Source organism: Marmota marmota, unplaced genomic scaffold (genome assembly GCF_001458135.2).
Source record: "Marmota marmota marmota unplaced genomic scaffold, marMar, whole genome shotgun sequence".
Classification (NCBI taxonomy): domain Eukaryota; kingdom Metazoa; phylum Chordata; class Mammalia; order Rodentia; family Sciuridae; genus Marmota; species Marmota marmota.
The window spans coordinates 29,170,323-29,195,621 of NW_025999842.1; the positions used below are offsets into that span (position 1 = coordinate 29,170,323).

General features: G+C 34.3%; 1 protein-coding gene across 4 annotated transcripts in view; it reads right to left on the bottom strand.

Annotated features, from left to right (window-relative positions):
- Nucleotides 1-16,684: 16,684 nt before the first annotated feature.
- Nucleotides 16,685-25,299, bottom strand: part of Wasf1 (WASP family member 1) — a 58,712-nt gene continuing 50,097 nt past the window's right edge. For 3 of the 4 annotated variants that reach the window (XM_015500123.2, XM_048787756.1, XM_048787766.1), the window contains exons 5-9: nucleotides 24,831-24,948; nucleotides 22,480-22,652; nucleotides 20,568-20,747; nucleotides 18,477-19,105; nucleotides 16,685-17,538 (exon numbers count right to left, since the gene is read on the bottom strand). In XM_015500123.2, the coding sequence (XP_015355609.1) occupies nucleotides 17,381-17,538; nucleotides 18,477-19,105; nucleotides 20,568-20,747; nucleotides 22,480-22,652; nucleotides 24,831-24,948 (1,258 nt within the window). In that variant the 3' untranslated portion in view covers nucleotides 16,685-17,380. The remainder of the gene's footprint in view (nucleotides 17,539-18,476; nucleotides 19,106-20,567; nucleotides 20,748-22,479; nucleotides 22,653-24,830; nucleotides 24,949-25,299) is intronic. The other variant, XM_048787810.1, reaches the window with a different exon arrangement.

A 25,299-nucleotide genomic window follows, 5' to 3' on the forward strand; every position in this document is an offset into this window, starting at 1 on the left:
ATATTTTTAGCACATCCCAGTAACTAATTTTGATGATAATGACACTCATTCATCCATTTTTTTTCATTATTTTAACAGTCATTTACTGAAAGCCTCCTATGAACTATGGCCTATGCTGAGGTCTGAGGACACAAAAATGATTAAGTTCTCAATATTCTCACGGTCTAATAGAAGGAGATAGAAATATAAATAATTATAACACTTTCTAATAAGTGCTATATTAGTCTCATTTCTAAATGGAAATGTCTAGAATATTCTTTTTTAAAACATTTAAACTATTTTTTTTAGTTATAGTTGGACACAATACCTTTATTTTATTTATTTATATGTGGTGCTGAGGATTGAACCTAGGGCCTCACAAGCACTAGGTAAGTGCTCTACCACTGATCCACAACCCCAGCCCCTAGAATATTCTTTTTATAAGTCCAAGAAATTCATAGTAGTTTTCAGTAATAATAATGCTTTTAGTCAAGAATTGTGGAGTCGGAGCTAGATTCAAGACTAGGCCTTATTCAGTCCCTTTTCAATATAAGTTGTGAGACATGGGTTAGCATAGCTCTGGACCACAACTCCTTCCTCTGTGAAATGGAGATTAATATCATTTCCTATCTCATCCTGTTGACTTAGAATAGTGCCTGAAACAAAAATTACAGACGGTTGATGGGGGTTGGTGTTAGTAATAATAGTAACATTTCCTTTGTAGTACATAAAATTTTAATCCTTAGTTATCTGTAAAGGACATTTATCCAGAATAGTTTATTTCTCAAGGATTCTAGATAGCTAATTTTTAATAGGCATTATACCAAGAACCAGGAGAAGAAAGATGAGAAAGACTCAGTCTCTGCCCTCTAGCAGAAGTATTATCAGTGATACCTGTGAGGATGTCATTTGTAATCACTAAGATTCTAGAAAGTTAAAACAGCATTGAAGTATAAAAGATATTTCAAACACACTCGCCTTTTCTTAAGCAAGAATGCTTCAAAGTGAAGTGTCACAGGGGAATTCTGATTTATGGTGAAGCTTTTCCAAGTTGCATAGCTCCAAATAGCATTCTGTAAGTCCCAAGTAGTAAAATGGGAGTCATTTGACAGGTCTGTCACTTCATTTTTTTTTTTTATTCCTCAAAATACTCCAGGGATGCACTGTCTCCACTTATATAAGCCTCTGTGTTTCTGCTTTTGAACACTTGGCTTTGTTAGTTAAAAATAACTTGATTGTTCACAGTTCTCTTTTTGTTTTGATGTCTTTAAATGCAGCTGCATGCAACATACTGTTTAGTTGTGAGTTTAAAGAACACAGTTAAAAATTGTAAAGTGCATTTTATATAACTCATACTTAGGATGAAAAAATGTTTGGCTATTAATTTTTACTTTGTTGAAGAAGCAAAAAGGGGATTTACACATTAATTTCCTTTTTGTTGACAACTGGGTGAGCCAATCTCTTCTGTAATGGTAGAGCAGGGAATTTGGACTTACCCTCTTGCAGAGGGCAATGAGAAAAATCTGGAAAAATATTAAAGATAGGTGCTTGAAACCACCTGAGGGATAACATGATAGGAAAGAATTACCAAGTCAAGATTTGGGGGTATTTGATAGTTCAGTGTTTAGTCACTTTTCTCTTGGATTGAGTTTGCAGTACTTCTTCAGTCTCAGGCTGCAAGTAGGATAGAAAGTGAAGTGTAAGACTGGTCTTAGGTGAAGGCCAGGTGAGCTTTTCTCCTTTATGTTGAGATCCTAAAGGGCTGCACCATGGGGATAAGGTTGCATCAGAAATAGACAAATCTTGCCAAGAACTGCAATGCAACCTCCCTAATAGGGTCCCAGATACAGGATTTATCAGATTCAGAGACTATAAACTAGCTATCAAAGAAATAAAAGGCAAGATTAAAAATTTTGATAGAGAACTAGAATCTTTTTTAAAATAAGAAATTCTAGGAATAATAAATACATAACAGAAATTAGAAATTCAGTCACTGGATTCAATAGCATACTCAATACAGATTAAGTGAATTATAAAAGAAGCCAGAAGAAAACATTCAAATAAAACATAGGCAAAAGCGATAAACAATATAGAACAAGTAAGAGACAAACAGAAGACAGTGAGAAAGACTAACATGTAGGTAACTGTAATTCCAGAAAAGAAAAAAAAAGAAAAAAAAAAAAAAGGAAAGAAAATAGGGCAGAGAAAATTTTTGAGAGATAATAACTGAGACGTTCAAGAGTCAAATTGACCACAACACAAGGCTCTTGGGTGACTTTAACACACCTATCTCACCACTAGATAGATCTTCCAAACAAAAGCTGAACAAAGAAACTATAGAACTCAATAATACAATCAATAATTTAGACTTAATTGACATATATAGAATATTTCATCCTTCAATGAACAAATACACTTTCTTCTCAGCAGCACATGGATCCTTCTCTAAAATAGACCATATAATATGCCACAAAGCAACTCTTAGCAAACACAAAAAAGTAGAGATACTACACTGCATTTCATCAGATCATAATGAAATGAAATTAGAAATCAATGATAAAATAAAAAATAAACACTACCCCAACACCTGGAGACTAAATAATATACTATTAAATGAACAATGGGTTGCAAAAGACATCAATGAGGAGACTAAAAAATTCTTAGAGGTAAATGAGAACAATGACACAACATATCGAAATCACTGGAACACTCTGAAGGCAGTACTAAGAGAAAAGTTCATTGCATGGAGTTCATTCCTTAAAAGAAGAAAAAGTCAACACCAAAAGCAGTAGAAGACAGGAAATAATTAAAATCAGAGCTGGAATCAATGAAATTGAAACAAAAGAAACAACTGAAAAAATTCACAGGACAAAAAGCTGCTTCTTTGAAAAAATAAATAAAATTGACAGACCCTTAGCCATGCTAACGAAGAGGAGAAAACTCAAATTACTAACATACGTGATGAAAAAGAAAATATCACGACAGACACTATAGAAATACAGAAGAAAATTAGAAATTATTTTGAAAACTTGTACTCCAATAAAATAGAAAACATCAAAGGCATCAACAAATTTCTAGAGTCATATAATTTACCCAAATTGAATCAGGATGATATACACAATTTAAACAGATCAATTTCAAGAGATGAAATAGAAGATGCCATCAGAAGTCTACCAACCAAGAAAAATCTAGGACTGGATAGATACACAGCCAAGTTCTACAAGACCTTTAAAAAAGAATTAATACCAATACTCTTCAATTTATTTAAGGAAATAGAAAAAGAGAAACGAGCATTTCCAAACTCATTCTATGAGGCCCTGATTTCAAAACCAGGCAAAGACACATCAAAAAAAGAAAACTTGGGACCAATATCTCTATAGATACAAAAATCTGGCAACTCAAATACAAAAATATATCAAAAAGATTGTGCAGCAAGATCAAGTGGGATTCATTCCAGGGATGTAAGGTTGGTTCAAATACAGAAATCAATAAATGAAATTCATCACATCAATAGACTTAAAGATAAGAATCATATGATCATCTCAATAGATGCAGAAAAAGCATTTGACAAAATACAGCATCCCTTCATGTTCAAAACACTAGAAAAATTAGGGATAACAGGAACATATCTCAATATCATAAAGGCTATCTATGCTAAGCCTCAGGCCTATATCATTCTAAATGTAGAACAATTGAAAGCATTCCCTCTAAAAACTGGAACAAGACAGGGATGCCCTCTTTCACCACTTCTATTTAACATAGTTCTTGAAACACTGGGCAGAGCAATTAGACAAGATAAATTAAAGGGGTACACACAGGAAAAGAACTGAAATTGGCACTATTTGCTGATGATATGATTCTTTACCTAGAAGACCCTAAAAGTTCCACCGAAAAACTTCTAGAACTAGTAAATTAATTCAGCAAAGTAGCAGGATATAAAATCAACACCCATAAATCAAAGGCATTTCTGTATATCAGTGACAAATTATCTGAAAGGGAAATGAGGAAAAATACCCCATTTACAATAGCCTCAAAAACATAAAATACTTGGGAATCAACTTAACGAAAGAGGGGAAAGACCTATACAATGAAAACTACAGAACCCTAAAGAAAGAAATCAAAGAGGACTTTAGAAGATGGAAAGATCTACCTTGCTCTTGGATAGAAAGAATTAATATTATCAAAATGACCATACTACCAAAAGCACTATACAGATTTAATGCAATTCCAATAAAAATCCCAATGAAATTCCTCATTGAAATAGAAAAAGCAGTCATGAAATTCATTTGGAAAAATAAAAGACCCAGAATAGCTAAAGCAATCGTTAGCAAGAAGAGTGAAGCAGGTGGTATCCCTATACCAAAACTTAAGCTATACTACAGAGCAACAGTAACAAAAACAGCATGTATTGGCACCAAAATAGACTGGTAGACCAATGGTACAGAACAGAGGACAGAAAGACTAACCTACAAAATTACAATTATCTTATATTAGACAAAGGTGCCTAAAACATACATTGGAGAAAAGATAGCCTCTTCACCAAATGGGGCAGAGAAAACTGGAAATCCATATGCAACAAAATTAAATTAAACCCCTATCCCTCATCATGCACAAAACTCAACTCAAAGTGGATCAAGAACCTAGGAATTAAATCAGAAACCCTGTGTCTAATAGAAGAAAAAGTAGGCTGTCATCTTCATCATGTTGGATTAGGTCTGAACTTCCTTAGTAAGACTCCTATAGCACAAGAATTAAAATGAAGAATTAATAAATGGGATGGATTTAAACTAAAAAGTTTCTTCTCGGCAAAAGAAACAATCAGTGAGGTGAATAGAGAGCCTACATCTTGGGAGCAAATTTTTACCCATCAAACATCAGATAGAACACTAATCTCTAGGGTATATAAAGAACTCAAAAAGCTAAACACCAAAAAAACCCAAATAACCCAATCAATAAATGGGCAAAGGACCGGAACAGACTCTTCTCAGAAGATGATATACAATCAATCCACAAATATATATAAAAAAGTTCATCATCTTTAGCAATTAAAGAAATGCAAATAAAAAGTAAAAGATTTCATCTCACTCTAGTCAGAATGGCAGCTATTAAGAATACAAACAACAATAAGTGTTGGCAAGGATGTAGAGAATAGGGTACACTCATTGCTGGTGAGACTGCAAATTGGTGCAGCCAATATGGAAAGCAATATGGAGATTCCTTGGAAAACTGGGAATAGAACCACCATTTGACCCAGCTATTCTTCTTCTAGGTCTATTCCCAAAGAACTTAAAAAACATGATACTACAGGGACACAGCCACATCAATGTTTATAGCAGCACAATTCATAATAGCTAAACTGTGGGACCAACCTAGATGCCCTTCAATAGATGAATGGATTAAAAATAGTGGTATATATACACAATGGAATATTACTCAGCAATAAAAGAAAACAAAATCATGGCATTTGCAGGTAAATGGATGGAGTTGGAAAATATGATGCTAAGTGAAGTTAGCCAAACCCAAAAAACCAAATGCCGAATGTTTTCTCTGATATAAGAAGGCTGATTCATAGTGGGGTAGGGAGGGGGAGCTTGGGAGGAACGGAGGAACTTTAGATAGGGCAAAGGGGAGGGAGGGGAAGGAAGGGGGCAGGGGGTTAGAAATGATGATGGAATGAGATAGACATCATTATCCAAAGTACATGTATAAAGACATGAATGGTGTGAATATACTTTGTGTATAACCAGAGATATGAAAAATTGTGCGCTATATGTGTAGTATGAATTGTAATGCATTCCGCTGTCATATATAACAAATTATAATAAAAAATTAAAACAAAACAAAAAAAGAACTAAGAATGCTCCAAAACTTATGACAAATACCAAGCCTCAGATTGAAGAAGACTTTTGGATTCCTAGGACCGTAAATAAAATGAAACCTATACTATCACCACATTCTATAGATATTACAAGGTCAATAAATACATATTATGAACAACTTTATGCCAATAAATTCAACAAGTCAGATGAAATGGAAACAAATGAAAAATCTTAATTTAATTTCTGTTAACAAAATTAAATCTTTCATAAAAAATCACCCCCAAAGAAAACAGTAGGACTAGGTGGTTTCACTGGTGAATTTTATCAGTTTTTAAAAAATAAATAGTGTCAGTTTTACATGAACTACTAGAAAACAGAGGTGGGTACAGTTTTATGAGGCCAACATAATACTGATAGGAAAATCTGACAAAGACATTCCCCCCAAAAGAAAGCTATTATTTTTCCTGAACAGCAATACAAAAATCATTAATAAAACATTAGCAAATCAAATACAACAAAATAAAAAAATCAAATCCAACTATATATGAAGAGCTCTAGTCATGGATAAAGCATGTGTTTATTCTAGAAATGAAAAGTTCATTAATATTTGAAAATCAACATAACCAATTCTGTTAATAAAATAAAGGAGAGAAACCATATCATCAGTTCAAAAGATACAGAAAAGGTATCATAAAATATTTTCAACTCCAAGTCAAGATAAAACCTTTCAGCAAATTTGAACTGGAAGAGAATATCCCCTCTTCCAGTAGAGGGCATGTATAAAAACCCTGCAGCTAATATCACACTTAATGGAAAAATAAAGAATGCTTTCCCCACTGAGGATGGGATCAAATCAAGAAAGTCTGGTCTTAGGCTCATATCACTCTTATTCAACACTGCACTGATGGTCCTACCCAGGGTAATAAAACAAGGACAAGAAACAAAAGGCATCCATATAAAAAAGAAAGTGCATAATGTCTCTTTACAGATGACATGATTGTTTACATTAAAATTTCTAAGGAATGTACAAAACAACTATTAGAATAAGCAAGCTTATTAGCCAGTTTATAGGACACAAAGTTAATAAACAAAAATCAACTGTACTTTTGCATATTAACAGCACACAACTGGAAAGTGAAATTTCAAAGATCTAATTACTGCCAAAAACATTAAAAAAAAAAAAAAAAGGACATGCAATACCTCTATGCTGAAAACTACGAAACAACTGAGAATTCAAGCAGAGATAAACCATGCTGAGAGCCTGGGAGCCTCAAAAATTGTTAAGCTGCCAAATGTCCTCCAAGTTGAGCTATAGATTCAGAGTAATCCAGTGAAAAATGCCACCAATCCCTCCTTTTTTTTTTTTTTTTTTTAACAAATTGTCAAGCTTACACTAAATTTCAGGTGTAAATGCTAAGGACCTAGAGTATCTAAACAATTTTGAAATATAATAAATCGGAGGGTTTTTAGTATGTAAATCCAAGACTTAGAAAAGGTACCAGTAATTTAAACCATGAAAATGTACCATGCTTATCTCCTGTAGGGGAAAGCATAGTTGACTGATGACCTTGGCCCTTAGCTTTCTGAATCTACCACAACATTTATGTCAAGGCCAAGTTTTTTTCTTTCTTTCTTTTTTTGTGGCACTGGAGATCGAACCCAGGGCCTTATGCATACAAGGCAACCACACTACCAACTGAGCTATATCAACAGCCCTTCAAGGCCAAGCTTGACAGAGCACAGCATGGTTAAGAATTACTAGCCCATTCCTATAAGAGGCAATATTGGCTTCAGGACTCCCCATAGGCTTAACTAAAACTTTCTTAGAACAGTACTGCAGTCTAAGACACTTTCCAATCAGTCCTCCTTTTCCGTTCCTTTCCTTTGGCATATGAAGGTTTCCACATGCCTATTCTGACTGCCCTACACTTTCTCCTTCATAGCATTTCCATAATAAATTCATTACACATGGAATCCTGTCTTGGCATACTCACCTCCATGGACCTAAACTAACATAGGCAGTGGCAGGAGTAGTCTGAAATTCTAAGTGTTAGAATAGAATTTTAGACTGTCTTATTCATTGCTTGGTGGGCAAAGAGGATGGCATCCTGAATTTGTGAGCATGAAGTCTCTGGCACAAGATAGTGGCCAAATTACTAGATTTCACCAATATGTTCGGAAAAAAATGTTGGGGGGGGGCTAAGGTTGTGGCTCAGCAGTAGAGCACTTGCCTAGCACGTGTGAGGCCGTGGGTTCGATCCTCAGCACCATATAAAAATAAATAAATAAAATAAAGATACTGTGTCCAACCACAACTAAAAAGTAAATAAATTTTTAAAAAAAATATTGGGGAGGAGAATACCCTTCTATGTGCAATGTTTCAGGTATTTCAGTGGAATGGAGAAAACAATGCCTACAAGGACAATGTAGCTGGTTGGTTATTGCTAAGTTGATGTGAGGCTCTACAGAGGGATGAGAAAGTGAGGACTCTTAAGAGGTTAAAATCTAAGTGTGAAAGTTGAGTTTGGTAGCTTACAATGAAGCCCTTATTTGTTACTAAGGAAGAATAAATATAGTTGAATGGCTGATTAAAGATTTGCTTATTAGAAGCAGAGAATTCTAGAGACATTTAAACGTTCAGTTGAGGTAGGCCTATTGTATTAAGGCCAGAAACATTTGAATGAATATTAAACAATGGCCACAGTGGCAAAAATGAAGACTCCATCTTGCCAAAGCCAATCTATTGCTGCCTCTGAATGTTAAGGAATTAACTGTTCATCTGATTGTATATAAAAAAGCAAGAACCAAGAATAAATTTGATCTTAGCCAAAAGGCCAAGAAGCAATGAAGAACCAAGAATAAAGAATAGTAAAGATAATCTTAAAAACAAGGTAGACAGGCTTGCTTTCTGGATATCACTTATTTTAAGGCTATAACAAATTAAAAAATGTGATACTGCTGTAAGGAGAGACCAATAAAGTCTATAAACAGACTCATGTATTTGTGTATGTTCATGCTGTCATCATTATACAATCCATATTATACAGTCATATATCAGCATAAACATATATTTATTTCTTATCTGTGTTTATGTGTTTTTGAGAAAATAGCCTGAAGAGCAGTGGAAAAAGGACAGTCTTTTCAGTAAAATGGTGCTGGCTCAATTGGATACAAAAACAAAAGAAAACTTCTACTTTCACCACACACACACACACACACACACACACACACGCACCCGCTCGTGTGCGTGAAACAATTCCAGATGGATTGTAATTTAAATGTAAAAGGTAAAACAAAAAAATCTCTTGAATACAGACAATACAGGATAACCATTTATAACCTTAGCACAAGAAAACAGTTCTGAAACAGGACATAGAAAGCACTAACCAAAAAACAGATTAAATGGTCTATATTAAACTTAGTAATAACCTTTCTTCAAAGGACACCATTAAATGAAGATACCACCATAGAGAAAAAAGATATGGCTAAAAAAACACATAAAAAGATGCTTAACCTTATTAGTAATTATGTAAGAGAAAATTTAACAAGAAAATGTCACATGCCTACAAGAATGCCTTAAAATTAAATAGAATAATTCCAGAGGTAGCAAGGATGTGAAGCAACAGGAATTCTTGGACTGCCAGTGGGAATATAAATTGGTACAACTTCTTTGAAAAACACTTTGGCATTATCTCATAAGACTGAAGATATGCACATCTTTTTTGGGGGTGGGCGGCGGCAGGTACCAGGGATTGAACTCAGGGGCACTGGACCACTGAGCCACATCCACAGCCCTATTTTGTATTTTTTTTTTTTTTTAATTTAGAGACAGGATCTCACTGAGTTGTTTAGCACCTTGCTTTTGCTAAGGCTGGCTTCCAACTCGAGATCCTCCTGCCTCAACCTCCTGAGCTGCTGGGATTACAGGCATGCATTACTGTACCTGGCTAATTTCACTTCTTGGTATACTTAACAGAAATGTCTACACACGATTAAGAAATACATGCAAAAATGTTTATAGCATCATCATTAGTAAAAGCCCCCAACTGTAAACTAAAATATCCATCAAAAGAATGGATAAATTGTGGTGCATTTATATTATGGACAGTGAAAATAAGACAGTTTACATGTAAAAACATGGTTAAATCTCAGAAACAAAATTAAGTAAATCAGACACAATTAAAATATTCAGAAACACATGCTTAGGATGTAAACATTTAGATAGAAGCAAAGTGATTATCACTTTGAGATTGAAGTTAGGTAACAGGTGGGGATTAAGAGGTAGCATTCTGGAGTGATGGCAATATTCTATGTTTTGACCTGGATGATGGTTACACTACAACAGAAAACTGAGCTGCACCTTTCTGTACAATATGTTCCACAATTAAAGATTAAACAACCAAAAGGAATGGATTGGTGTTTGATGAAAAACCTAGTATTTGCCTAGTAGGCCTTCTCTGAGTTACTTTATAAATAATGATAAGCAGTTTACATTGAATTACCCATATTCTTTTGCTGAGACCCTCTGCCAGACATTTCTGAGAAGGCTTGCTAAGGGTAAAGAGTTTACTGCCAAAGAACTGTGGAAAGTTAACCAATTCAAGAATTAAACTTTAAAATTTGGGCTCATCTTAATATGCTCTAAAACCCCAAATTAATTGACTATATTATAAATATTTATTATTTGAGTTGAGGGGTATATTGTCAAAAGAAAAAGGATTCCTGCTGACTGGAGTACAATTAGGCAGATGAGATAACTCAGATATGAAAGAGAGACGCAGGATATCAAAATTCCAAATACCCTCTTTTTGCTTCTCCTTTGTTTCAAATTACATAATCTTCATCCACAAAAGAATATTTAGAAGATTTGTAAGATAACTGAATAAAGGGTAGTTATGCACTTTAAAATGAGAAGATATAAGTAATGTAGGTTTAACAGTGGGGTAAAAAGGGGGCTTCACAAAAAACCTAAGTAGAAAGAAAATCAAGATGATATTGAGTTTAGGGGAGGTAGAACAAAGTATTGCAAAGACAGAAAAGATTATTTGCAGATTGACAATCCAGGAGAACCTGTAAATGTACTTGATGAGAAAAAGAGATCAAACTTGCATTACAGCAATTTAGATGAGAAGAACTTCAATATGGGAGTTCAATCATGGGATTGAGACATTAAAATCAGTCAAGGTTCCCTAGAGATCATCCTTGCATCCCACTCAAAATCCTAGTTTGATGAATTCTGTTGTCTGACAATTGACTTCAGAGTGCTGAAAACAAAGTGCCACATGTTGTTTATTGGAGCCAGTATAAATACATGGTCACCAATCTCAAAATTAGTTCAATAATTTCCTATGTCCCTAGAGAGCTTTCTCATTTTTCATAACTATTTCAGATCATCTCTACTTCTCTTAAAACCGTTGACACGCCTCCTGGGTTCCTCAATCATCCTGAGCAGTGTTGTCATCTACAGAGGAAAAAGATGCCATTGTCTCAATTTTGGGGACCAGACCTTCAAACTTAACTGTTCACAACTACCCTCTGTCCTGCAGAAGTTTCGTTCCACAAATAAAAATTTAATCACTTCAACCATGCCAGTGATCCTCTTCCTGCCTTAAGTCCCAACCTACATCACCCATCCTCATACACCTGCTCCTCCTCTAACATTCCTTGTATCATTAACTCAGGACCTAAGGTGTCATCTTTGACTCCCATTTCCAATGACCAAATCTAATTTATTCTAATTATCATTTGGATCTCCTTATCTAACTCCTCTGCCATCACCCTAACTATCTCTATTATCTGTCACCTATTCTAACAGCTTGACTGGTCTCCAAGATGACTTCTAATTCATTTACCATTTCATAGCCATTCTAATATGTCACTTCTCCAATTTTATTGCCCGTGGAATAAAACAAAACTTTTTAACTTGATTCTGAAGAGCCTCTCATGATTTGCTCCTGCTTAACCTTCATGATCTACTGGGCATTCCACTCACTGCATTCTCTGCACCAAGTCTTTCTAGACATCCACAGACTAGAAGAGACTCCACACATTTGTCTGTTTAAGTGAATCTCAAAACCACAATATCATTTCCCTTAGAAGGCCTTTCCTGACTTTGAATACATTTGATCTCTGTGCATAAAGCTTCCCTAACATAACATCTATTGTTTTTTGTTAACTTATCTGTATACTCAGAAAGGAGGGCTCTGTCTATTCACTGTTGTGGCCCCAATACACAGTGCCAGCAGTCTCAAGACTCTGTAGGCATCCAAAAATGTTCCTGAATATATGGAAAGAAATATAATAATATATAATAAAAATAAACCCTTAATAAGAGAAGATGTTCCTTTATTGAGAATTGTTTAGACAAATTGTTGCTACATACTTTGAAGTTAAAAGTACACTTCATGGCTTTCCTAGATAGGAATGAAATAGATGCTTTAAGTAATATTGGAAGATGTTATAATAGAAGACATATTTTGACATAATGGCTTCTGTGTCTTTTAATACTGTTTCCAGGTCAGAGAGGTGGATGAGGAGTTTTATTACTCCTGAAGACATCTGTGTCTTTATCAAGAGTTGTATTGAAAAATCTAGCCTAAAGCCAGGATGGATAAATAAGGAATTTCTCAAAAGGTCTTTTTGAATATAATATATAAATGGCCCACTAGGATCACATTTATATAGATATTCAAGATCATTACCAAATTTACAGAAAAGAAACTATAAATATCTTTAAAAAAAGATGACTTCAATACATGCTGTTTTTTTTTTTTTTTTTTTCTCTAAAGGAAAAAAAAAAGTCAGAGCAGCTGGCCTTACAATAATGAGAAAAAAGTATTGATAACTAGCCCTTAAAAAAAAGTGTCTGAAATGTTCATTCAAGGCTGGTATTCATTCTTTATTCAGAGCCTGTTTGTCAGGCTTGAAAAGCAACAGAGATTGAATTTTATAGCCAATTCAAACAGAACATAAATAAACTATTCTCAATACATCAATGAATAAAGGAAGGAAAAAACTTACTCTTTGTATTACAAGGCCCTATACATTTCATCCATTTACAGTTATAACTTTAACTAATTAGTCAAATGACAAAACCTAGAAATTCCTATTCCGTTTCATTAATTCAATACAGAAAAGCTATCTTTAAATCCTGATTTTTACATGAGCATCTTGCATCAATTTAGTTGCATTTAAAATTTTAAATATATACCTTTTAGTTGTAGATGGACATATACCTCCATTTTATTTTTATGTGATGCTGAGGATGAAACTCAGTGCCTCAGATTTGCCAGGTGAGTGCTCAACCACTGAGTCAATTCCAGCCCTGATTTACTTGCATTTTTATTGTGAATATTAAAGAGATAATGGATTCCAAAAGAAATTTCTTGAACTATTTAGAAGTTTTAAATAATTTATTTTATACTTGCTTCAGTTTAGGGAGGCAAAGTGTTATTTTTTTGTTTTGTTTTTAAAAGCTGATCAAGAAAACGAGAAAAATAAAGAGCAGTGGTTTGTTTACTAAGGGCAAAGTTAAAGTTGTGGATTGAAAGTAATTGATGAGAATTCCCATAAACTAAAACAATCAATTTTGACCTCTCCTTAAGAGATGCTTCAGAGATATAAATGATTTTAACTTTTGGGCCAGAAGATTCATTCCTACACTTTCCACTTATTAAAATATATATTCAAACACACCCACATAGCTCTGATGAAATTGGGACTAATTTAACAACAACGGTGTTACTGAGTTTGGTGGAGAATGAAATTTAAAACAAGAGCAGTGCCTAGGAAGGAAGCAGCAAGAAGGCCCTCCCCCAGATGCTGAACAGATACTGGGATCATCTTCTGGAAATTCCCAGCCTCCAGAAGACTAAGCCACATAAACTTCTATTCTTTATAAATTAAAAAACAAAACAAAAAAAAACCCACAGGAGAGAATGAAAAAGGGCATATTTCTGAGCTATTTATAAGAGATATTTTGGGTTGCCTATTTAAAACAACACTCCAGCTGTTTTGTGAGTAATCTATTTGGCAATTTCAAGTAGGTAATAACCATGATGAAAAATAGTGTAAGAGTATCATCTGAGGAAAGACTACAATAAAAGAATTAGAAAAATTCAAAAGGAATATGAATGTCAGTTATGGTTATCAGAGAAAACTTCGTGGAAATATGGATGTGAAGTAGGTTGGGTAGAGAAAGGGTAAGATTTTCTAAAAGTGGAAATAGAGTTGTTCCATAATTTACAAAGCAAAACCCAAAGGAAACTTATTCTTATTTAAATGTCTTTTAATAAATATTCATAATCTGAAAATGTTTTTGAAGTCATCTAATCTGCCCAAATCGATTTTCAGCTGGGAAAGGCAGCAGTGATAGCTTAAAATGTGTCACAAATCTGAAGCTTATGGGTATCCCTTACTTAGGAAAAGATGTAGAGACTTTCCCTCAACAATGACCACATTTCATCCCACACACCACACACTGCCCTCTCTCCCTTCTGTCTCTCTTATTGGGAAGGAGAAATGGAAGAAACAGTGTCACAAATGTCAAAGGACTGAAAGTCTCAAGGAGGTAGAATAAACACAAAATAAAGATTAAATAAGTTAAGAACTAAAATGTGTTCACTGGATTTAATAATATGGGCATAAATGGATGACCTCAATCAAAACAAGTGAGGCCAATTATTACTTCAGAGTATACAATTTATTTTTTCTAGGTTTATGTGTAACCTCCTGAATACTAAAATATTTCAATGATAAACAGCCACTATCCAGTAATGTTCTTTCTTCTTATAGTAATAAAACTGACTCTTAAATGATTTGTTCCAAAATTATTTCAGCAGGTTAAGTTGAAAATCTAGATGAAAAGGTTATTCTGATTTTAAAGTAAATACTACATATGTGACCTCTTCAGCCTGCAAACACTTTCTTATTTTCCAGAAATGTTCTAAAAACAAAACAAAACAAAAAAATCTATCATGAACTATTTAGGATACATATTGCTAGGCTTTAGTGATTAATGCATCTACTTTTACTATTAGAAAATCTTTGGCAATTTCCTTTTTATTACCGTTAACTGCTCCAACTCCAGTAACAATGTTTTGTTTATGTGGCCATGGTTGAGCTTTATTAAAAAAGCGTTAAGTTTTTAGTTTTTAACCATGGGCACACTTAAGAAGACAGACTTTAAATTGTGTCATATTTTCTATGGTTAAATTTGAACTGCATTTTTGTAAAGCTGGAAACAAACCTTGACGGACTATCTAGGCTCTTGGTGTAAGCTAAGCTACCCAAAAGAACAAGTCAAATCCTGTTTATTGAAGCCATCAAGACATGTTTTTTATATCCAAATTGAATTGCTACATTTGAATTTGGTTCATCATTTCTGTTCTATAAAGATTATAGGTCATTAGTTGTTTTTTTTTTTTTGTCTAAATGACCAAGTGATAATGTTGACCATGTAACAAATATTTATTTATTTATTTGGTACTAGGGACGGAACCCAGGGGTGCTTAATCACTGAGCCAAATCCCTCGGCCTTTTATTAAATCTAATTTTTAAAAAAAGGTTTTGCTAAGTTGCTTGGGGCCTCAGTAAGTTGCTGAGGCTGGCTTGAACTTGTGATCTTCCTGCCTCAGCCTCCTGAGCCACTGGGATTATAGGCATGCACCACTGAATCCAGCTCAACTATTTACTGTCACAATAATCTTGCATGAAATAACTCACCTCAAAACTCAGGTGTAAGAAAATAAGCCTTTATTTTTGTGCATGAGTTGATGGGTCAGTGGCTAGGCTAGCCTAGGCTTGTCTTGGCTGGGCTTGCTCACCTCTATAGTCAGTCAGCAGGAAAGCTTGGGCTTGGCTGGTCTTACCTGGTACAATTCTCTTCCATGAGGTTTCTGATATTCAGCAGGGGAGCCTGGGCTTATTCTCAGGGCAGACAAAGAGATCTGAGAAGAGAGTAAGTGAAGCTTGGAAGGTCTCTTCAGGCCTAGGTTTAGTATTGGCATAATATCAATTTTGCCACATGCTAATGCAAAATTTAGGGATACCTAGATTTAAGGGAGTGGGAACAATACTCAAAACTTTAAAAAAAAAATTTTTTTTAGTTGCAAATAGACACGATAACTTATTTATTTATTTTTCTGTGGTGCTGAGGATCAAATCCAGTGCCTCACATGTGCTAGGCAAGTGCTCTACCACTGAGCTACAACCCCATCCTGTACTCACCTCTTGTTGGGAAGAATTAGATTCTGCATTGCAAAAGTGGTAGATATAGGCAAAGGTGGAATACCGAAGTCGCCTTTAAAATCAACTTACTCAAAACTCATTTAGTCTTTTCAAACTAGGTAATCTAATAATAATGCTGCTTCCCCTTGAACCCTAAATCTGCTTGTTTAAACATTAATAACTCATTATCATTATAAATTATAACATCAAGAATGCAGTTAAAATGAAGACAAGATATGCTGAAATTAGATGGCAAATTCAGTTTTAATTTAAGATCTCAAGGAGTGGAAAATATAAATTTTTTAACCTTTGAAAAAATGATTTAGTGATTACAATATGAATATGTACAACTAAGAGAAAATTATATTGCTGAAATTGTTTTTAAATTTTCATTTACTATTTATTTATTAATAAAGGGGATTGAATCCAAGGGCATTCTACCACTAACATAAATCCCTAGCTTTTAAAAAATTTTATTTGAGGCAGGGTCTTGCTAAGTTGCTAAGGTTGGCGTCAAATACAGTCCTTTTGCTTTGGTCTCCTCAACTGCTGTGATTTTAGGTATGTTGCCATCATGTACAGCTTTGCAGTATTTAAAGCTACTTTGGAGTATTCGATAAGTGATCAGAAACAGTTTTATTCAAAGAGCAACACCCAGGAACCTTTAAAATGAACCATTTATTAAATCAGACTGTTATTTCTAACAGTTATGTAAGTTACATGTATGTTTAATTCAGAGTATTTCACATGGAAAATTTTTAAACTCCTATAGGCAAGCAAAATTGTATCACACAATATATAAGTGGGAAAGGAGTACTGCTAAACATTCAAATAAGGCAAGTATTTAAAACAATAAAATAATAATAAAAAATTTAAGCATTCCTTTAAGAGAATTCAACACTACAAGCTAAATGTACTTTCTGAGTGTATTCATATATCAAGGCAGTGTTTCTTCTTTTAAAACATCAGGAAGTAGAATAAGGCTCATTAATATTACAGCTGCCCTCAAGATTTCAATCTCATTCGCTTTCTTTAAATTAAAATTCACGAAGTGCACAATTAAGATATATCAAAAAACTGAATCTGCTACTCTAACAACAGCTGTCCATGCTTAATACTTAGTGGTTTGTTGGACCGAATTATGTCTATTCAGGGAAAAAAAAAAAACCACTGTAAAACATTTAGTTTGAAATGTATGCTAATACTTTTCTTCAAAATCAAAAATTATGGAGGAAAAGGGTTATTTATTATAAGGAATAGAAAGCAAAACACTAGAATGACCAAACATTTTCAAAGAACAAGCACCACAAAGGACATTTGCATTCAGTTTTGTAATATTTATCAATGCATTTTTCTTATTCCAACCAATCTACTTCATCAAATTCTGAATCATCTTCTGAATCACTATATTCCACAGCAATACGGCGAGACAGGATGGTGGCAACATCATTTTCAATGCGTTCATGCTTAGCTTCCTGTTCACGCTGCTCTTCTACTTTGCGTAGTTGAATACCTGATATAGTAAATCCAAACCATTCATTTTAAATCAAAATGCTAAACACCAGATAGTATTATTTCTGGCATAAGATCAAATAAATATGAGAAATACTAATAGGAAAATAAGCAAGACCGATTAAAAATAATTTGAAGTAATTATAATCAGAGGCATTAAATCTTTCATTACATCATCATTTATGAGTTAATTAGTAAAACTTACCCAATGGATATCTACAGTTTATATTTATCTATTATGGTCTACTGTACCTCCTGTTTACTATCCCTTAAAAAGTTAACCAGATAATACATTTCTTCTATTATCACTATAGTCAGATAAATTATACACTGTTGAATATATTTTCTGTCACTTTATTATCCTCTGTACTTGAAGGAAAAGCACTATTATTCATTTTATACTTCTGATTCCTGGCATATAACAGCTGCTTAAGAAACGCTAACTGGGGGGAAAAAAAAGAAATGCTAACTGAATAAATGAATAACCATCCTATCAAGAAGTCTTTCTTGGTAACTAAGGGAAGAACCTTAACCCTTACTTAGCTTTACAGGCATCTAGAAGAACAAATGTCAATGCTATCCCAAATGAAAAGCTTTGACACTGAAGAAAAAAAACATTTTAAAATTCTATAATTTGTAAAACATTTTACATAAACACTAAACATAGAGAATTTAAATTTTCTATAATATTTACATCTGATATTTTAAGTTTCTCATTAACTCAATAAACATTTTAAGAATCCCTAAGTATGAAAATAAAATGATTAAATGTTTTGTATTTTCTTAAGAATAATTTAAAATATAAGTTGGACATACCTTTACTTTTGTACAAAAACAAAATCATCTAAAATTTTATAAATGAGGACTGCATTGTTGTCTTAAATATTTAGAAAATTTTCAATGCTACCACAATGCTTTTCATGGTCCTGAAAAAATTACCTTTTCGTATTGCTTCCAGTAGTACACTCCTTGCGTCACTGATTACAGGTAGGGTTGATGGATGACGCTTTGGCTCAGAAGCAGGTATAACTTGTGATGGAGGAGATGGAGGCATTAATGGAACATGGGGACCTGGGGCAGTAGATGGTGTTGGATGTAGCCCAGAGGGAGGATGAGCAAGAGCTGCAACTGTGACAGGTGATGATGGTCGAATGCCAGGTGGAGGCAGAGGAGGCGGTGGTGGGGGTGGAGGCAGCCCCTGGACTTCACCTTGTGGGAGTGGATGAACTGGTACAGTCTCACATACTGGGGCAGCTCTAGCTACTGGTGGAGAGGGTTGTACTAGAGGAGGTGCAATTGGAGGAGGAGCTGGGTGAAGAACTCCAGGGGCAATCTGAAGAGGAGCTGGAGGTGGTGGTACAGCTGGAGCTTGCAAAGCAGTGGTTGGAGGTGGAGGTGGGGGAGGTACTGGAGGGGGAGGAGTGGAAGTCATTGAAGCTCTTAATGAAGAAGTTGACAAGGCAGATGGAAGAGGTGGTGGAGGAGGTGGGGGAGTGGGGCTCACAAACACAGGTGTTCTGCCTGTGGCTGGTGACTGAGGGCGATTTTCTATCAAACCTGTAGCAGAACTGAAATGATAAAGAAATCCTAGCAAGTTATTAAAGCTGAAAAAAAAATCTATAGAAACTATGATTAAAATTAATTCTATAAAAATAGATACATAAACATGTTCCTATAGAAATTTAAAATTTTTTAACACTATTTCAGAAGTAAGAATTAAAAGTACATCAATGAGAAAATTAGTGGGTGGTACTTTGGTTTGTAATATTCTATATCTATTTTTTTATAACGGGATTGTACCCTAGGAGCAATTAACTACTGAATCACATTGCCAGTAGTTTTTTCCTTTTCATTTTTGAGATAGGGTCTTGTTAAGTTGCTGAGGTTGGCCTCAAAACTGCAGTCCTCCTGCCTCAGCCTTCTGAGTCGCTGGGATTACAGTCATGTGCCACCACGCCTTGCTTGGTCTGTAATATTCTTTTTTTTTAATATTTATTTTTTAGTTGTAGTTGGACATAGTACTTTTATTTTATTTATTTATTTTTATGTGGCTGAAGATCGAACCCAAGGCCTCACACTTGCCAGGCAAGCACTCTACCGCTGAGCCACAACCCCAACCCTGGTTTGTAATATTCTAAACAGTCTCATCCTGTCATGCAAATTTCATATTCACTTAAGCATTTTATGCTAACTTTGTTGATAAATAAATAAAATTCTCAATTATACACTGATGAGTCTCTGTAATGATTCAATATTTATCATAATGCAATATTTGTAGCAATATCTGTGGCTAATACAATGCTGTATTTATATTGCACCTATTAAAAACTCATCATATGCCATTTCAGTGAAGTCAACGACAGCTAATTAAAACCACAAAAGCAAATTTACAGCCCTCTTTCTTCTTGAGGCTGGAACAACAAATGAACCAGTAATAAAAGGTTAGTTTAACAGAAAATTGTAAAGCTGATATCTAAGTTTCTTTAATACCTATTAAAAATGTACACTTTAGATAACTGAAGAAGATTTAACTTCAGAATAGCTTTACTAAAAGAATATTACAAGCAAAACTGCTAATTGTCTTTGATGTTCTGAAACTATTTAAGTATTCATAGCTACATTTCTTACAGCCTAATGACAGTCCAAAAATTTCTTTTTTTTTCTTAATACACTGTACCTGATATGCTTGATAACAAAGCTATAATAAAACAAAACATACTTTCTTTAAAGTAAATTGTTATTAAGTAAAATTTTCCTGGAGAATGTATCAGGTCTAATCAGAGAATGGCAAATTACATCCCATAGGCCAAATGTGACCAGTTCCTTGTTTCCATTAATGTAGTTTTACTGAGACACAGACACATTCATTTGGATATATAGTGTGCATGGCTATTTTCATACAATGACAAAATTGACTACTTGTGACAGAAATCATATCCCCATTAATCCTAAAACATTTAGAATTTGTTCCTTTAAAGAAAAAGCTTACCAACCCTTAACATAAAACATCACATGCTTGTCCCAACATACCTGATACAGGTGGGTATGGGTTTTGCATCTCCTGTTCCATGCATGGGTGGAGGCGGAGGTGGTTCATGTGGTCTGACTAAGACCCTTTCCTCAGCTCTAGTCAGAAGCTCACTCATCTGACTAAATGGCAAGGCAGAAAGTGAATAAGATCCATTCATATGATCCACGTAAGTCTGAGGTCTAAAAGAAATACACAGTATCAGTGCACTTTCTTGAATTACTGGTGAAATAAAGTGTTCTAAATGAAATAATTTATCTTTGAATACCAGTAGTTTAGTTATTTTTAAAAAACTTCTTACAGAAATGTATTAATAAAACCTACTTTTAAAACAAAGAATACTGTTCATAAAGCAATCTTTACTTACTAATTTAGTCTTATTATTGTGACCATCAGTTACTTTATTATTTTATAATGAAATATTAATTTAATTTTTAAAGATTAAAAACATTACATATATAATCCTGTAATTTATATATAATTTTTCTGTTTGTTTGTTTTGGTCCCAGGGATTGAACTCAGGGGCACTCAACCACTGAGCCACATCCCCAGCCCTTTTTTTTGTATTTTCTTTAGAGATAGGGTCTCACTGAGTTGCTTAGTGCCTTGCTGTTGCTGAGGATGGCTTTGAACTGCAATCCTCCTGCCTGAGCCTCCCAAGCTGCTGAGATTACAGGTGTGGACCACTGTGCCCAACAACATGAAAATAATTAACTTTGGCAAATAGTGTTTAAAATTACCTGTCTATATTTCATTTTTTTCTTCATAAGAAGCTTCCAATGACAGAATATGAAAACTGAAAATGTTTACCACATTCTTTTTATGAGAACTTGTTGTTCTCTTAAACTTACAGCTCTCAAAAGATCTCCCTGATTCTAGCACCACAGAGATGGCTAGCTCAAATCGTTGTGTCCTTTAAGTGTTCAAAAAGTGGGAAAGCACTCAGAAAATAGCTGAGTGACATAGCAACATGTGATCCAGATCATATTTAAGCAAAATTTCAGCTTGAACATGTAAAGTTTTATATTTATAGATTGTAGTTCCATCTGGGGACAAAGTTGGATTTAACAGATGTACACAGAGCAAGTCAGAAATATCTTATTTAGTTGTAATAAAAATGTCTGTCAACAGATAATTATTATTTTAAAATCTCAATTCTTTCAGTTTCTTTCAATAATGCAGATAAATATTATCTCTCAGATGTATATTTCTCTTAAAATAGGCCAAAATATTTCACAGTAATGGCCCAATAATTTACCTGTGTTATTCAAAAGAAAACATTCATCTCTTTTCCATTAAAAAGTCAACATGACAGCACACAAATTTCTTCAGAGGCATGCCAGTGTAATGTGTTTGCTATGGTAGCTTGTTACTTAGAAAGGGCCCCTGGCGACTGATAACGGAAAATGACCAATTCTATATTTCTGCAAAAGAGGTTGAGTAAATTTGTTTGAAAGTCCTGATATGTCTGAGGTGAGGAATGTGGCACAGAAAGGAAGTCAGTGGACAGAAAAAGGACAAAAAAGAACCCCTCTTCAACTCCCATTTTATATGCAAAAAAAAAAAAAAAAAAAATTCCAGACCCTACTCTACTGTGAAACTCTAGTAAACCTGAAATATTGAAGAGTTGAGACTTCAGATAAAAGTTAAAATAACAGTGAAAATCATTTACTCCAACCACCTCTTTCCACAGATGACAAGAATAAAGTCCAAATATAGGAATGACCTTGCCCAAGGTCAGACTTCAGAAGGCTCAACGGTCAGGATTTTGATATAATCTTTCTAATTACAACAGGGTCTTCCAGTTCAACAGTTTAGGACTCAAAACTTAGCAGTACAGATATTGCAAATAAAGCCAATGTTTTATCATTAATTTAAAAATAACAACAAATAAAAGAAACAAAGAAAAGAAACCTTGTTTCAAAATGAGAGGCTGGGCCATTAGCAACTTCAATATGCTTATGTAAGAGATTAGCATCATCTTCAGCCAGCTCTGGACCTTGGGCCAGCTTCTGCCATTCTCTCCTCCTGTCATGAGGTGCTCTTGGTACTTTTTCTGGTTCATGAGGACGATCTAGATTTTTCTGCTATAACAGATGTATTGAAACAAAGCCAAATGCTGAAATGCTAATTTTTAAAAAGAGGTTACAACTATCATAAAATTTGAAAAGTTGAAATATTAAAGACAATACCATAATACGATAAAAGTAACACAGGGACAGTTCACTTATACATTCAGAGTTCAATTTTAGCTAGTCTGCAGTTATCCCAGTTTCTTGCCTTTTTTAAAACAATACAGGATTGAACCCAGGACTTCCCACATGCTAGGCAAGCACTCTATCACAGAGCTACATCCCCAACCCTTTCTGTTCTCTTATTTTGAGATGAGAGTCTCATTAAACTGCTGAAGCTGGTTTCAAACTTGTCATCCTCCTGCTTTAACCACCTGAGTAGTGGGGATTATAGGTGTGTTTTTGTGCACTTGCCATGTTTTGTAACCACAATTTTGAACTGATGTGCTGAACACATTGGAGTATGCTATGGTGGGTTGAATATGAGGTATCCCCAAAAGCTCAGGAGACAATGTGGCAATGATTAGAGGTGAAATGATTCAGTTAAGAGTGACATAGCTGAGTGACATAGCAACATGTGATCCATCTATAAACTAATTGGTAGATTAATCCACTTGATGATTAATAATTTGAAAGTATTCCTGTATTGGGTCTAACTATAGATCTGGTGTGAATGGAGGAAGTAGACCAATGGGGGCGTGCCATTGAGGTTATAGTTTGTCCCCAGCACCTTACTGTCTTTCTCTCCTTTGTGACTGTCAGGAAATGAGTAGTTTTCCTTTCTACACCCTCCCGTTATGATGTTCCACCATCACCTCAGGCCCAGAGCAATGGAGTGGGCCAACCATGGGCTAAGTCTCTGAAACCATGAGCTGAAAAATAAACTTTTCCTCCTCTAAGTTATTCTTGCCAGGTGTTTTAGTCACAGTGATGTAAAAGTGACTAACAAATATGTCTAAGTAATAAATGGGGAGGTCAGAAATTCCTTTCAGATGAAAATAAAAACAAAACAACCAAAAAATAAAAAAATAAAAATCCCCAAACAAAAAACCCCTCCCTCTCTCCAAGATCTATTAGCTTGAAATTTCTGCCATAAATGATATATTGTTTGTTTCTAACCAATATGAAAATTTACTAAGATTATGCTAACTGGGAAGCGACCAATTAGCTGGCTGACACATGGGAAACAAATTCTGTTATCCAACTAATCCATATTAATTGTATCACTCAACAGAACACTGGGTTTTTAAACAATAGAATACAAGGTGATTCAAATTAGGGGAGAAAAGTCTAGAATAGGTATAACAAATATCAAATGCCTAGAGAAGCCAAGCAGATAACATACATGAATGAAGCTAGTCAGTATATGATGGGGTAGGCTGTGAACTAGATAGACATATCTCATCTAAGAAATTCCAGTTCAAAAACTTTAAGACCCCTCTTTTTGGCAAATGAAACCTGCCTAATGGCGTAATCTGGTTTGCCAGTCACCAGTTTGCAAACTGGTTAGAACACAGGGACACTGTCTAGCACAGAAGATGACAAAAGGGCATTACAGAGATTGGGAAAAGTAGTAATAGCTACAAGACAAACAAGAATGATAAAGACAGATTTTGCCTCCTTCATAAATGCCTAAATCAAGTTGCTTCTTCTATATTTTCTGTTATCATTAACATAAAAGAAAGCAGATCCAAGTGAATGCATTAAAGTAGAAATTGACAACACAAGAGACAGATAACAGGAGTTTAGTAAGAATCTAACTTCTTTAAAACATTTGGAAAACTTTAGGATGTGCTCTTTGGCAAGAAAATATTAGCTTAATTTACTTACTTTACCAATATCTGCATATAATATTCCTTTATTTCTCCATACTAGAATGCCCTTCTCTTCCATGGTCCAATTTATTTTCATTTGTTCTTCAAGACTGTTTATAAAAGCTTTGTCTGCTGGCTAAAGCAGATGCTATTTTGTGTTACCCAAACCTCTAAACAAACCTCATTATGGCACTACCATACTGTAATAATCTAATTGCTCATCTGCTTCCCTAGGAGACTCAGCTGTATAGATATAAAGACTTCAGTATGGATCCAAATAAAATAAAACCATCAAAGTACAGGATTAATAAAGTTCCATAAATGCAATAAACATAAACATACAAAAAATAACTTCAATTTTTAAAATCTCTTTTAATACCTTCTGTTTCCTCTTTTCCTTCCTCTTGTCCTCTGTATCTTGCAACATTTTTTCTTTCCACAGATCAAAGAAATATGAAGGATTGGTATAAAACTTCAAACCTTCTTTACCATCATCTCTGAAATACATAAATTGAAATGTATACTAGTAAGGCAAAGAGGCAATCAAATAGAAATAATTTTACTGAAATGTCTTTTCTTCTCACATTAGTAAAATATAACATGTGAAAATATTGCCAAAATAGAATATTGCAGCAATATAAAATTTCTTACAAATGAGTAAGGAAAATGAAAAACCAGATACTTTCCAGAGTTAGTACTAAAAAATTAAAAGTATAGCTGGGCTCATCTCTAACTTCATTGAATGTCAAATTTTTCTGAAAGTCCTTTGAGAAATTTTAATAATTACAAAGAGTTCTGCCAAAAATAAAAGACTGAAAAGATAATAACATTATTTAGAATAAAAAGTT